Below are 12628 nucleotides of genomic sequence, written 5' to 3' on the forward strand. Positions count from 1 at the left end.
TGAATAAAGCATCTTTGAGTACCTTGAAAAGCGCTATATACTGTACATTATTATTATTATTATTATCTGTCTGCCCTGTTACGGCACACCTGAGCCCCCCCCTCTCTCAATCACACCCTCGCCAAGTCAAATGCTTAAGAGATGTATTGATCCCTTAACAACTTGTACCTTAACCCATTTTAACACTAACATTGTATTGTTGAAAGGCAAAAAAAACGTGCAAAAAAAAAAAAAAGAAAGAGAAAAACCATCCCTTGGTGCACACTGCAGACGAATTGAAATCAGGCAGGTATGTGAATCTGCATGTTGGCTGCTAATATACCTGGCGCGGAAACCCATCATCTTAATCAGAGTTGTACTTGCTCATCCAGTTGATGAGAACGAATCAGTCCTGACAGATGGCAGCAAGTCATGTGTTCACAAGCAAGACAGAAGTGTTCTGAAGCATGTTTATATATATATATATATATATATATATATATATATAGTTCCCAACTCTGCTTGGCCACACCTTTTAAGTTGGAGGGTTGGAATAAGCCCAAAACTCCCGAGGAAAAATGTTTTGGGCTCCGACAGATTCCAGCACGGCACCAACCCATTTTCCTGTGGAACAAAAACAACAACAACAAAAAAAAAAAAACAAGACACGGAAAGTCTGTTTTACAGTTACAAAATATCTTAAGAAAACATTTTATTTCACATAAACTGTACAGACGTCATTTATTTGGCTAGATGATTCTGAAAGAGCAAACTAAAACAGTGTTTTATTAAATAGAATACTGAAAACAAAAACAATGTAATGGAAGATGAAAAGTGTTGAATCGTTTATTGTACCCTGATACGAGTAGGCCTTTTGCAAATGATCAAAACAGTATCATACACGCAACGACCACGCCCTCTCGGTACACCGGCTAAAACCATGGCCTCTTTGGTTCCATTAGTTATGTAAAATACCTCTGACACAAAATTCAGTTTCTTTACTTCCTATAAAAATAACTTTTTCAATGGCAGTTTTCGTCTCACTAATCCTGCAACTTTTCAGTGCAAAACATCACAACAATCGTTCGCTTTCGAAAGGATGCGAAAGACTACATTTCAAGTATTGATGAAGAGGGAGCGGAGTGGAGGAGGAAAGAGGGAGAAAGCAAACGAGAGGCGGAGAAATCTTCAGACAGAGATCATTCGGTCTAACAGGGCGTATTGTAGTACGGGTATAGTTTACTATACATTGCATAGCTCACGTGGCACTTACTTAGTGATGTGACAGGACACTCGGTACCGCTCGGAAGGCAATTCTTTATACAAGTGCTAATCGGGGTGTGCGTTTCAGTTTCTCCAAGTGCTGCGCTGCAGTGTGGCAGCCCGCCGGAACGAGGGTCTCCGCGTCCGAGCGCTGGCTTCTCCAAACCCTCGACGGGCAGGAGGAATGAGTTCTGTCCCGATCGCTCCCGGCGCGCAAGTCAAGTGCACTTCTGAGCTCGGTCTCGTCCGGGTCATCTCCCGGCTACGGGGGCGGGGGGGAGCCGAGGTTCGGGGCCTGCAATTAGCAGTTACGCAGAGGGAAGAATCCCGCGAGGCATGAAGCGCCGCCGGTCGAAGTCCGCCACAGGACCGTCGGACCGCGTCCGTCGGCATTCCGGCGAAGTGCTCGTGTTCTGAATTGTGTAAGCTGATGAGTTGTCAGTGCTTTAGAAAGAAACGGGGAAAGAAAATCAGTCTGCCATGTGCTTGAAGTACTTAGGTACTTAGGGGCCTGAGGAACAGGTTGGGGAGTCTGGGGACAAAGCCAACAATGTCATTGGCTGATCATGTCACTTTCCTTAAATGCTTATCTTCTTTCAGTCGGTGGTGCTCGGCCATCATATTGAAAATCGGACAAATGGCAAAATAGAGCAAAAGTACCTTTTGGTGATCTTCATTCCCTTGTCCTCCCTACGCTGTCGAGCTCCAACTCAAGACAGCGAGCATATCACTCAGTCTGATAAATACATACACTCACATGAACATGTGCAACCGAACCTCCGCACATTTTCATACTAGATGATACTACAGTGTGTCTTGCCTGCACATACAGTAGCGATAGTTTTGTCTTGTACTGTATATGTATATGGTACAAGATGTCCTGTTTGTACAAGAGCCTTTACTGAGAATTAAGGGCCGACGAGGACTCAAGCACAACCGCACTCCTCCACAATCATGTTGGGCACATCTCTCTTGACAATAGTGTACGCATCATCGATGTAGAGCATGGACATAGTACTCAGTTTGGTGGGGATGCAGCAGGAGTTGACCGACCCGGGGCTAATTCCTCGCATGCGGTACTGGTTTACGACCGCCGTGTGGAAGGACGAAGCCGATCCCGGCACGCCGGCCATGTAAGCTGGGCAACTGCCCTCACAGTAGTTGCCGTAATAGCCCGCGGGTGCGATGATCCAGTCGTTCCAGCCAATGAGACGGAAGTCGATGTAAAACTGCTGCCGGCAGCAGAGGCCCCCGCTAGTGCCGTCGCACTCCAGCCCCCGCTTGCGAATGCGGTGCTTTCCGTCCGCTTGTCTGGCGCGGACCACCAGGAAGGGCCGGTGGGACGGGTCGCCTGGGTCCACCAGCACCGGAGCCACTCCGGCCGTCTCGCACCCTTCGCAGCGGACCTCCAGGTCCTGTCGACGGCTACCTTTGCCGAACACTGCGCGCACTGCCTCCAAGAGAGGGAAAGTATGCCAGCTGCTGCGTTTCAGCTCAACACGCTTCTCCACGAGGGCCCAGCGCCCCGCGACCCCTCCGCCACCTCCTCCTGGCACTCCTTCGACACCGCTCCCAACTCCGGCTTCCTGGTAATGGATCTTGACTGTCACCTTCCTTCGGAGGCCTTTCTCGGGACCGGCTGGCAACACCCGGAAGAAGAGCCACAAGTTTGCCTGTGACACGTACAGGTTTTGGCTGCCTTCGTTGGAGATCAGGAAGTAAAGACTGGACTTTGACGACGTGTACTCATCTGTGGGGACACACACAACACACACACACGCACGCACGCACGCAGAAAACATCATCAGTACAATCACGGAGAACGTGGCACTTAAATTAAATTCATTTTTAAAAAGGCTTTCTTTCCGTACAATTCATCTCGTCATCCCTTCGCTGTATTGCGCTTCAAACGCCGCAAATTTCAAATGTCAACAAATCCCGTTGCATTCACAGGTTCCACGAAGGATACACGATATCCATATTGTTTGTATTGAATTTGATCTTGCAATGAGCCCAGTCATGCAATACACGACACAGTTTTGCGAAAACAATATTGCATATTTAGGGATTTGGATTTTGCTGTGTCGTGCTGTCTCCGAGTTATCCTCTTGGTCTTGTTGCTCTTTGAAGCAATTTGTTTTCTCATGCGGCTCTATGAACGCCAATCGTATTCTCCTTTGAAGTGTATAGACATTTTCTGAAAAAAGGGGCTTCAAACTTGCCGCATTGTACGACTATATCAACGCCCGCGCGATCTTCTTTCATCGCGTAATCACGTGCACGTGTACTTTACAGGGTGTGACATCGACGATGGAATCGACGAGACCGCACGTCGCAAGAAGACGAGGGTGGGGCCACGGCGCCCATCAAACAATATGCCCTACCTCGCCTCCACCTCACTTCATTGTCACTCTCAATTGTGAAATTGTGTTTCTACCTTTTTTATTTTTGCGTGTCGCCATGATTCACCCTTCATATAGCAATGATTAGCGTAGCTTATTCACGGGTCATTTTTTATATAATTTGATGAATAAAAGTAAAGTCATTCCCCACCCAATTTCCTTTTGAAAAGCAATTAATCTTACTGACATGAGCATTTGAATTCTTGATTTATTATCCGTCAAAAGATCGTAATTATTTCTCTGAAAAAATAGTTTTGTAAAGTTCTATTTTTCTAACTCGAAATGCCACCATGTCTTTACGGTTACGTGTCCCAAATGAAAGTCTTATGATTTGCAACATGTTACCTGAAGATGCCGATTACATTTTTGGATATATCAAATGTTTCTCTTATTGTTTCGGATGACTTTTTCCATGAAAACTAAGACAAATGCATCTTAGTGTCCTTTAATGGTTCTTTTACAAACGGTCCAGTTTTGTCACTCAATCAGTCTTTTTTCCGTTAATGGCACTGAAGAGAGCCTCGTTATGTTGTTGCAATACACCGGAGGGATCTGGGATCCTAGCATGAGGCAGCCATTTTGGATTCACACAATAGTAGATAGTCAAATAAATGGTGGTATTTCTGACATAATAATGAATATGTATACATTTGTGAAAAGTCGTGAAACTATTGTGTCTCTTTACCGTTATTACGGTAGTATAAATATACGAGAGTAATGGGTTTAATGAGTTAGTTAGGACCATTTATGCTCTTTATCCACAGAGGTTGAAGGGGAACACGTAAACTTTGCAACTCCCACAATTTTTAGGAAACTGCTTATGCATTTTATCGTGTTGCACTTTTGTCTTTCCCATGACGCAAGAATTGCATTTCATTGGGCCACGACCATTTGCTCTGTTCGTAAGGATTGCCTTCATTCACTACGACTGCCTGAAATTTGAAATCATCAATAGCTTTTTTTTTTTTTACCAGTGCCTTCATTGTTATTGATGAAATTATATTTGTAAAAACGACATTTAACTTGGACTATTTTTGGTTGAATATGAGTGTGGGCAGGATATGAGCATGATCCCTGTGCCCTTTTCTAAGTGGATTGCTACTTAACAAGGGAAGAAGACATCCCGCAGGTGCATACGCACAGTTGATAGGTGTGATTATTCTTTGTCAGACGCTACTTTCGGCTTTTGCGCCTTTACACTTGAGTAAGAATCCCGTTCAGCTTGATACCGTAAGTGAGGCCCCGATTTATAAGTGACGGGGACAAAGAGCGAGAGATGGAAGAGATCTGAGCTGAGGAAGACGACATAAAAGCGCGAGGATGTCAGTGAAAAGGTGTTTGGATGGTGAACACAGCCAAGACCCCTAGGGGGTTCATTGAGTTCACTGTTAGCACCCCACTGAACCCCACCCATTCCCTCCTCCTTCCAGTGCATGTACCCCAAGAGTGACAGCACAAAGCCCCTTGTGAGGCACTGGGAGACAGCCGCGCATTGAAACACGTGGCTTTCCAGAAAATTGCATGATGGGGGGGGGGGGGGGGGGGGGGGAGTGGTAAAAGCCATTTACATGAAACTAGCCACTTTCTAAAAGGGCACAAAGAAGAGATTCCAGAAGTCTAAAGGTGATGGTGGCCTTAGCGGCGGAAGAAAAAAAAAATACTGCCAACGAGAGCTCAATTATGTCTTCAAATTTATCCCAAAGGCATCTTGAAAGGTTTCTATTTCAGGCAACTTGGCACAAGTTCGCCAGCAGAGCAATGCCCTAAAAGTGGTTAATTACTTTGTTTGCACACTCATTAGTGTTTGTCAGTGTCAACATGTGCCCACCAAAGATGGGCCCCTCTTCATGGCGCCCCACGCCTCTGCCTCATGTAAACCGCAGCTTTACATTCAACACATGAACTTGTTCAGACCAGCTTACATTTCTTTAGTATGTCAGCTCAAACACACACACACACACACACACACACACAAACCACCCCCATGCTAAGCAATACATCAAATATCAGGCCTCCCGACACCGTTGGCTATTAAGCGCGCAGTGATCGCATAAAGGAGTCCGTTTAACTAACCTCCCTCAGCGCCATGCGCGGCACTTGCCTCAGCAGGTCCGAGTTTTAGAACGCTTCAAAATTGAGGGAGCGTTCAAAGAAACAAGAATAGAGTGACAGTATGATTAACAATCAGAGATACAGTGGAGGGTTCAAAGAAATGATCAGGAATAGAAGTGCTCCGTTTCAGCTTGACAAGTATATCCATCCATCCGTTTCTGCTCACAAGGGTCGCGGGCGTGCCGGAGCCTATCCCAGCTGTCATCGGGCAGGAGGCGGGGGCACACCCTGAACTGGTTGCCAGCCAATCGCAGGGCACATACAAACAAACACACAACCATTCGCACTCACATTCACACCTACGGGCAATTTAGTGTCGTGTAGCTTTATTTTGGGGGTTGTGATCTGTCCTGAATACAATGTGCGCCATTATTTTCTTATAACCGGCATGTGGCTGTGTTCAGAAGTAATAGATCACATTCAAACTCAAGTTCAGTGGGAGTCCACATACAGCTGCCACCATTTCAATTTTCAAGTGGGGGGGAAAAGAAAGAAAAAAAATACATGCAAGGTACCTGACAGAAACATTATTTGCTTTAACCACTAAAATGACTGAATGAAGAAGCTGTTTGCTGAGACGTCTTGATAAAGTGTGTGTGTGTGCTATAGAGAGAGAAAGAGAGAACAATATGCATGTTTTTACAGTTACTTGTGACCATAAAATTGTGGTAATGTTTCCATATGCACGGCCAAAACAACAGCAAAAACATCTGCACCCTACCGCAAGGTGTTTTCTCAAGTTAGAAGTGGGCTGAAATATCCAAGTTTGGGCAGTGGCTGAACTATACGCTGCATGTTATTCGTAGTCTGTAATGTCAACAGGAGTCGCGCACGGCGGTCATGATTCACTTTGATTGGCCCGCAAAGCCCAATAGAAGACTTTGTGTGCGAGCATGTGACGTTCTTGTGTCGTTTGATCGGTGAACTTGACTCAAACATCATTGCGGTAATCACGGTGGACTGGAGCAATGGCGCCCGATGCAGAAGTCGAAAACAAAAGTCTAAAAATAGATTGCGCACACAGTTATTGATCAATGAAAGTAGCGAGCAGCATGTAGATTTTTGTAACGGAATAAAGGTACCGTTTCTTCTTAACATAAATACTCAAGTAAAAGTAAAAAGTATGCTGACTTAAAACTACTCTGACAAGTACAACTTATCCAAAACGTTACTTGCAATCTGTGTTACTCATAAAGTACAGATTTGAACTCCTGGATCATTATAAAAATGACCAATTTAACCTAATCTGTGAGGGCAACATATGTTTAATACAAAAGGCCTCACTTTGGTACAGAGAATAATTTTCCGAGGTCTCTATTCACATGTCTTCTAGTCTGTAGATCTGTGCTTCTCAAAGTGTGGTACTTGTACCGCAAGCGGATGCCAAATAATCACTGCCTTATGCAGTTCAGTTATATTTCACGTTTTAGTAAAACGCATTTGCATTTCATCGTTACGAACGGTGTTTTTCAAACTTTATTTTGGTACAATTTGATTGAACTTTTATGTGCAATATATTCAAATGGAATCATTATTTTAGTAGTTGTTTTTCATTTTCCTATGTTGAAAAATGATTTGAAACATACTTTGGAGGAATAAAAAAAAAAAAAAAAAAAGCTGTCTTTTTTTTTTTTTATGAACACGAGCAAGCTACTGTATTTTAATGTCGGTCATTCCGGAGCTATTTTTTTTTTTTTTTAGGTGCTACTTGGTGAAAAAGGTTTTGAGAACCACCTGCGATAGATGATTTCAATGTTGAAAGCATACAGCGGCACCTACAAAGAAAATGAGCTTTTCGCCACTAATGGTCCCGTTCATGATTTTTCTTTTCATCTATTATTTCAGGCTGTTTTGAACTGGCCCTGTCACGTCTTGCCTGACCCAGCAGAGTGAGGTTGCTCGTGAATATCAGCAGCTAGGACACCTGGGTGGGCTTGTGTGGATAATGGGCTGCGTCAGCTTGTCCTCACCTGTGGAAGGGGGCCGTGGAAGGAGGCAGGCTGGCAGAGAAGCAAATCGTTACTCAAGGCCGCACAGACGAGACCGCACGTCGCAAGAAGACGAGGGTGGGGCCACGGCGCAATAGTTTTCCACGTGAGACGAGGCGTGTGCGCAACTTGCTGCCAATGTTCAGGCATGATTATTACCAGGTTATTAAATTTAAATTCTAAATAAAGTGCGGGGTGAGGCAGTGAGAGATGTTGAGGATGGTGGGCCAGGGTTGAAATGCAAAACCTTTGTCCTAACGTTGAATGCGCCACCGCACTGGTTCGACACTGCTATCGTTGGGGTTAACTGGGGATGCATTGCGTTCATGTTCGGAGGTGCCAGAAGTATTCACGTTCACTACTCAAGTGAAAGTCTAGATGTTAGGGTTGAAGAAGACCTCAAGTATCAATACAAACGTTTTACTTCCGTAAAAGTCCAAAAAGTACAGCACGCTCGACAGGAGTTGTTTTGACATCCAACCGTTTTCAAAGTTCTTCCAGGTATTGCCAAGGATGGGCAAGGGTTGGGCGGCCTTTCTGGCTGTCAACCTTCTCGCTGCCGGTACTCAGTCGTCCACCGTTCAGCCGTCTGAACTTCCATTCTTTCAAATTTTGGGAAGAACAGTACCGCAGGACAATTATGGGTGTGTATTATGTAATGGGATACAAATAATTGTGGATAATGTTATAATGTCTCTCTAATGCCAATTGCTAATCATTTCTAGCTTTGATTTGCTCGAGTAAAAATGATAAAGGAGAGTGACACGAGTGATGCTTCCATCACTACGATGTGAGAATCAAAAAGCTGTTGAAATGGTCAACTGTATTCAATGGGGAATATTGTTCTCATCAATTACAGTCAAAGTGTTGAGACGATTCCGATAATAATCCTCAAGAAAGATTTTAAGGACTTTATGTAGCTCAGGAAATACGATACTTTTCTCCAATTCACACTGTCGGTATTGAAATATAGCACCTGGAGGGGGGGCGGCTGTGTTTGCCTTTGCCCCCCAAATGGCGAGCTACGGCCCAGGGCTGAGGCAGCTACGTCGCCGCCGGCTACACAGACAAAACTGATATGTCGAGAGCAGTTGAGTCGCTAATTGAATCACGTGACCGGCAGGACGCACTGGACATATGCACGGTACGATGCGACAACGTGCTTCAGTTTGATGCCAAGTGGGAGCCCGGCCGCCACGGGCTGCACAGAGACGCCCGCCGAGCCGGCATCCCGTATCTGGGCTTCTCTCCGCCGATCAATTCAGCTGCGGAACCCTGGGAAATCTCCCTCTCGGCTCCAAATTGAAGCGATTTTACGGAGCGAGGGGAAAACCGAACCCCTCGGTCGCGGCGGCCACTCTATGAACGGTGAGAGAAGGCCGTCCGCGCGCACACAGGCGAGGGTGGACGGTGGCGTGTCTGCAATTGGCGTGTTGTCAAACATTTGGCCACAATGCGGCACAAGTTACCATCCGGTGATTTCGCTCACAAAATACGGAGGATCTGTAAACTTTTGATAGCTACTTCGCATCCAACCACAATTAAAATCGCTCGATGCTGCGTGGCGCAATTCATCTGGATAAGGTTTTTTTGGGGATGTGTTTTGAACACTGGCGAGCCGGAATGAACACAATCCAAAATGAAAAAGCGACAAGGCTTGTTTTTTTTTTTTTTTTTTTTTTTTTTATAAAAGTGTTGGGAGTAGAAAGTACAGATATTTGCGTGACAATGTAAGGAGTGCGGTAAAAACGTACGCTCAACTCGAGCACATGGCTATTAAAGGCAGGGGAAGTCTGCTCGGAGCATGTCAACAACTACAACAACAGTTTGTTTCTGTCGATATATTCCGATGAATTTGTGTAATTAGCGACAGTATTTGTGAATTTAGGTCATCAAACTCTCGACTGTGGCTTGTGGTTTCGGCAGTGGCGTTCGAGTCATGGTTTTTTTTTTTTGTATCCTCAAGCAATTGGGTGATGTACCAAACGTATGAGTTGAGTTGACGCAGTGCCGTTGAGTTTTTGTTCCCGCTCAGGAGCCCAAATTGACCTTATGTGAGTCATTGCTGCCACGTCGAAAACAATAAAGCCAGCCAACCTAACTGTCGCAGAGATGTGCAGGTGAGTAATTGTACTACACTGACCTATAAAAAAATGTATTAAAATAAAAATCCATGACATACTGAATCCCAAATAAGTCACCTGCGATCTCCTGAGTGATTGCTGCATTTGCAATGATCACCTTGAACAAAAACCTGTGAGGTCGCCGTTTCTCAAAATAGCTATCGTATATAGTTGCGGAAAGGACTGGCTCTAGCGTGTCACCCTTGGGGGTTTCTGTAGGCAGTCTTCAAAGGAAGAAGGTTGATGTCTAGGACGATAAGGGGAAGAGTGAAAGGTCAAGGCTGCAACATATGCTTGCGGAAGATTCGCGGCAAATGTCTGGGGCAGATCCGAAAGCGCCATGAGTGACACCTCCCGCATGACGGAGCGCTGTCCCGAAGTAAACCCGCCCACCCGATACCCCCAGTGAATTACCTCCGATAATTCAGCGTCCTCTCGCTGATGTTCACACCGGACGTTACAAACCAACTCGGTCCGAACCGACCCAAAAAAGTGGCCTCGTCTTTCCTCGCCCGCCGCAGCCAATCGACAGACCCTCTTACCTTGTTTGAAGGACACCATCTCGTTTGAACCAGTGAGGAGGGCGTTAGGGTAGAAGAGCAATGAACCGACACGACACAATAAAACAACACAATATCATAAGCATCATCTCCACCATTCCTTTTGTGTATCGCCGTACTCGGCCTCCCGCGTCTCCAACTGGAAACGACGACAACAACTGAGCTCCCCTCGTGAAAGTTCGCCTGGCTTTCGGGAGACCTTGCCTCCGAGCGCTGCCCCAGCTGGCGGCGTGCGATCGGTGGGTCTTGAGCCAGCTGGCCAGGAGGCAAACGGGGACTCGGGAGCAGGGACCCAAGCCAGCTCCGTCGTACAATACCGCACAAAAGCTCAAAGGTGTGAGGAAGAATAGAGCTCAACAGAGAAAAAAAAGAAATGGAAGAAGAAGCAGCAAAGGAGCCCGGTGGACATTTAGAATGACAAAAACATGCTTTACAACACTGCATTATGGGCACACACACAATATCACCCCCGCCCTCTCCCTCCAGTATCACCACAACTACACCCCCCCCCCCCCCCCACGCCCACACTCACCCCATCCGCTTACGACGACTCAAATGTCACGTGCATTATTCTGCGCAATGTCTTTTGTTTACTCCGTTTTCTCCCAGGAACACACAGCGCGCTCATAATAATTGCCCGTGTTTTGGTCCCTTGTCACGAGGGTGCTCGGATCGGTCCCGCTCCATGACAGCAGCCCATTCGGATGAATTGTAGCGGCTGGGGCCAATGAGAAAAAAAAAAAAGGGCGGGCACGGCGAGTGTGCCTTTTTTCTTTACGCCGTCATAGTTTTGGTGCGCTGCGCGATTTGGTTTTTGGTTGAAAGCACATTTTGCATTGATTGAAGACCTTCCTTCTGTTCCAAAGTGGCAATTATAAGATTTTCAAGTGCAGAAAATTGTGCCGCAGCCACTGTGTGTGTGGAAAGGGAGAAAAGACTGATGACTGACCAGGAACCATCTCGATTTGAATTGCTTTAAAAAGAACAAAAAAAGAGAGAGAATTCTATCTCTTTTAAAGCGGTATGAACTTCCCCAGACTCTTATTCATCTTCCCCCGCTCCTATTAACTTTCGCAATCGTCTGCTCAATACTTTCCATCCTCTGAAGCGACTTTTAAACTCGTATGCACGCATGACTGTGCCTTTTATTGCCCTTTTTCTGTTTTGTTTGTAGTTGTCACGCTTATTTTGTTTTGACGGCCTCCACACTCCAAATCGCCCGATATCGCAAGATCGCAGGATGAGGTTTTCACGAGAGACTGAACGTGAGGCCTTACCGGTTTCCGCGAAGCTGATGATCTCCGAGGTCTCCGTCTGAACGTCGTTGCCGAAGGACGCGTGTCCGTCCAGATCGGGGATCTCCAGCCGCCCGTCCTCTCGCACTTTGCCGGCGTGCAGCCTCCTCAGCGCCGTCACCATGGCCGCTTTCGGGATGGGGTGCGTGATGTTGGGTCGCTCCCTCATCTGCAACCTGTTCAGTATGTGTCTCTTGACAGCCTCCAGCAAGTCCACGTTCACGCGCTCCGACTGCTCCGGCGCCCTGAAGCCGCACGACGCGCACGACTCCGCGGCGGCCGAGCTCCGGGTCTCCGCCGCCGAAGCGCAGCGCACCGACAGAGCGCACACCGTCAACAACACCGCGGCGGCTGCGCTCATTTTTACACGTGGAAACGTTCACGGCGGGGAAAAACAATGGCGCTAAATAGCCGCGGAACGCAAGAAAACGCAACTTCCCGAGCGCGCGCGCGCGCGACCCTCGAGTCCAGAAGTCGGTGGAATGCTTGCGAAGCCAACTTGCGCGTTCTTAACTCCCCGCATCAAGCACGCAGCTCGGAGGAAGTCAAGCCTACATGCTCCGCTCGTCTCCGTTCAAGACATTCGCGAAGTCATCTCCGTCTCAGCGGCAGTCCGAAAGGGAAAGACGCTTTGAACCGTCCCGGTTTTGTCCCGCAAGATGCTCCTGACTCAGACCCTCTTTCCCCACTCCCCAATCACGACCGCAAGGGCTCGCTCGGCAATTCCAAAGTTTTTTTTTTTTTTTTTTAAATATATCAGAGTCGGAACCACGTGGGGATTTCCACCAACGACACGCAAGGGATTAGCAGACGACTCCGCTATAGTTGACAGGCTTTTATTATGGAAGCATAGGTTGCCTATTCAGAGCCTCCACCCCCCCCCCCCCCTCCCTCTCCTCCTCCCTA

General features: G+C 46.7%; 1 protein-coding gene across 1 annotated transcript; it reads right to left on the reverse strand.

Moving 5' to 3' along the window:
* Nucleotides 1-654: 654 nt before the first annotated feature.
* Nucleotides 655-12577, reverse strand: inhbb (inhibin subunit beta B). The gene is made up of 2 exons (XM_061692412.1): nucleotides 11705-12577; nucleotides 655-2992 (listed from the first exon to the last, which is right to left on the reverse strand). The coding sequence occupies exons 1-2, from the start codon at nucleotides 12081-12083 to the stop codon at nucleotides 2169-2171; spliced, it is 1203 nt and encodes a 400-aa protein (XP_061548396.1). The 5' UTR covers nucleotides 12084-12577; the 3' UTR covers nucleotides 655-2168.
* Nucleotides 12578-12628: the final 51 nt, after the last annotated feature.

This window comes from Phycodurus eques, chromosome 12, assembly GCF_024500275.1.
Source record: "Phycodurus eques isolate BA_2022a chromosome 12, UOR_Pequ_1.1, whole genome shotgun sequence".
Taxonomy (NCBI): Eukaryota; Metazoa; Chordata; class Actinopteri; order Syngnathiformes; family Syngnathidae; genus Phycodurus; species Phycodurus eques.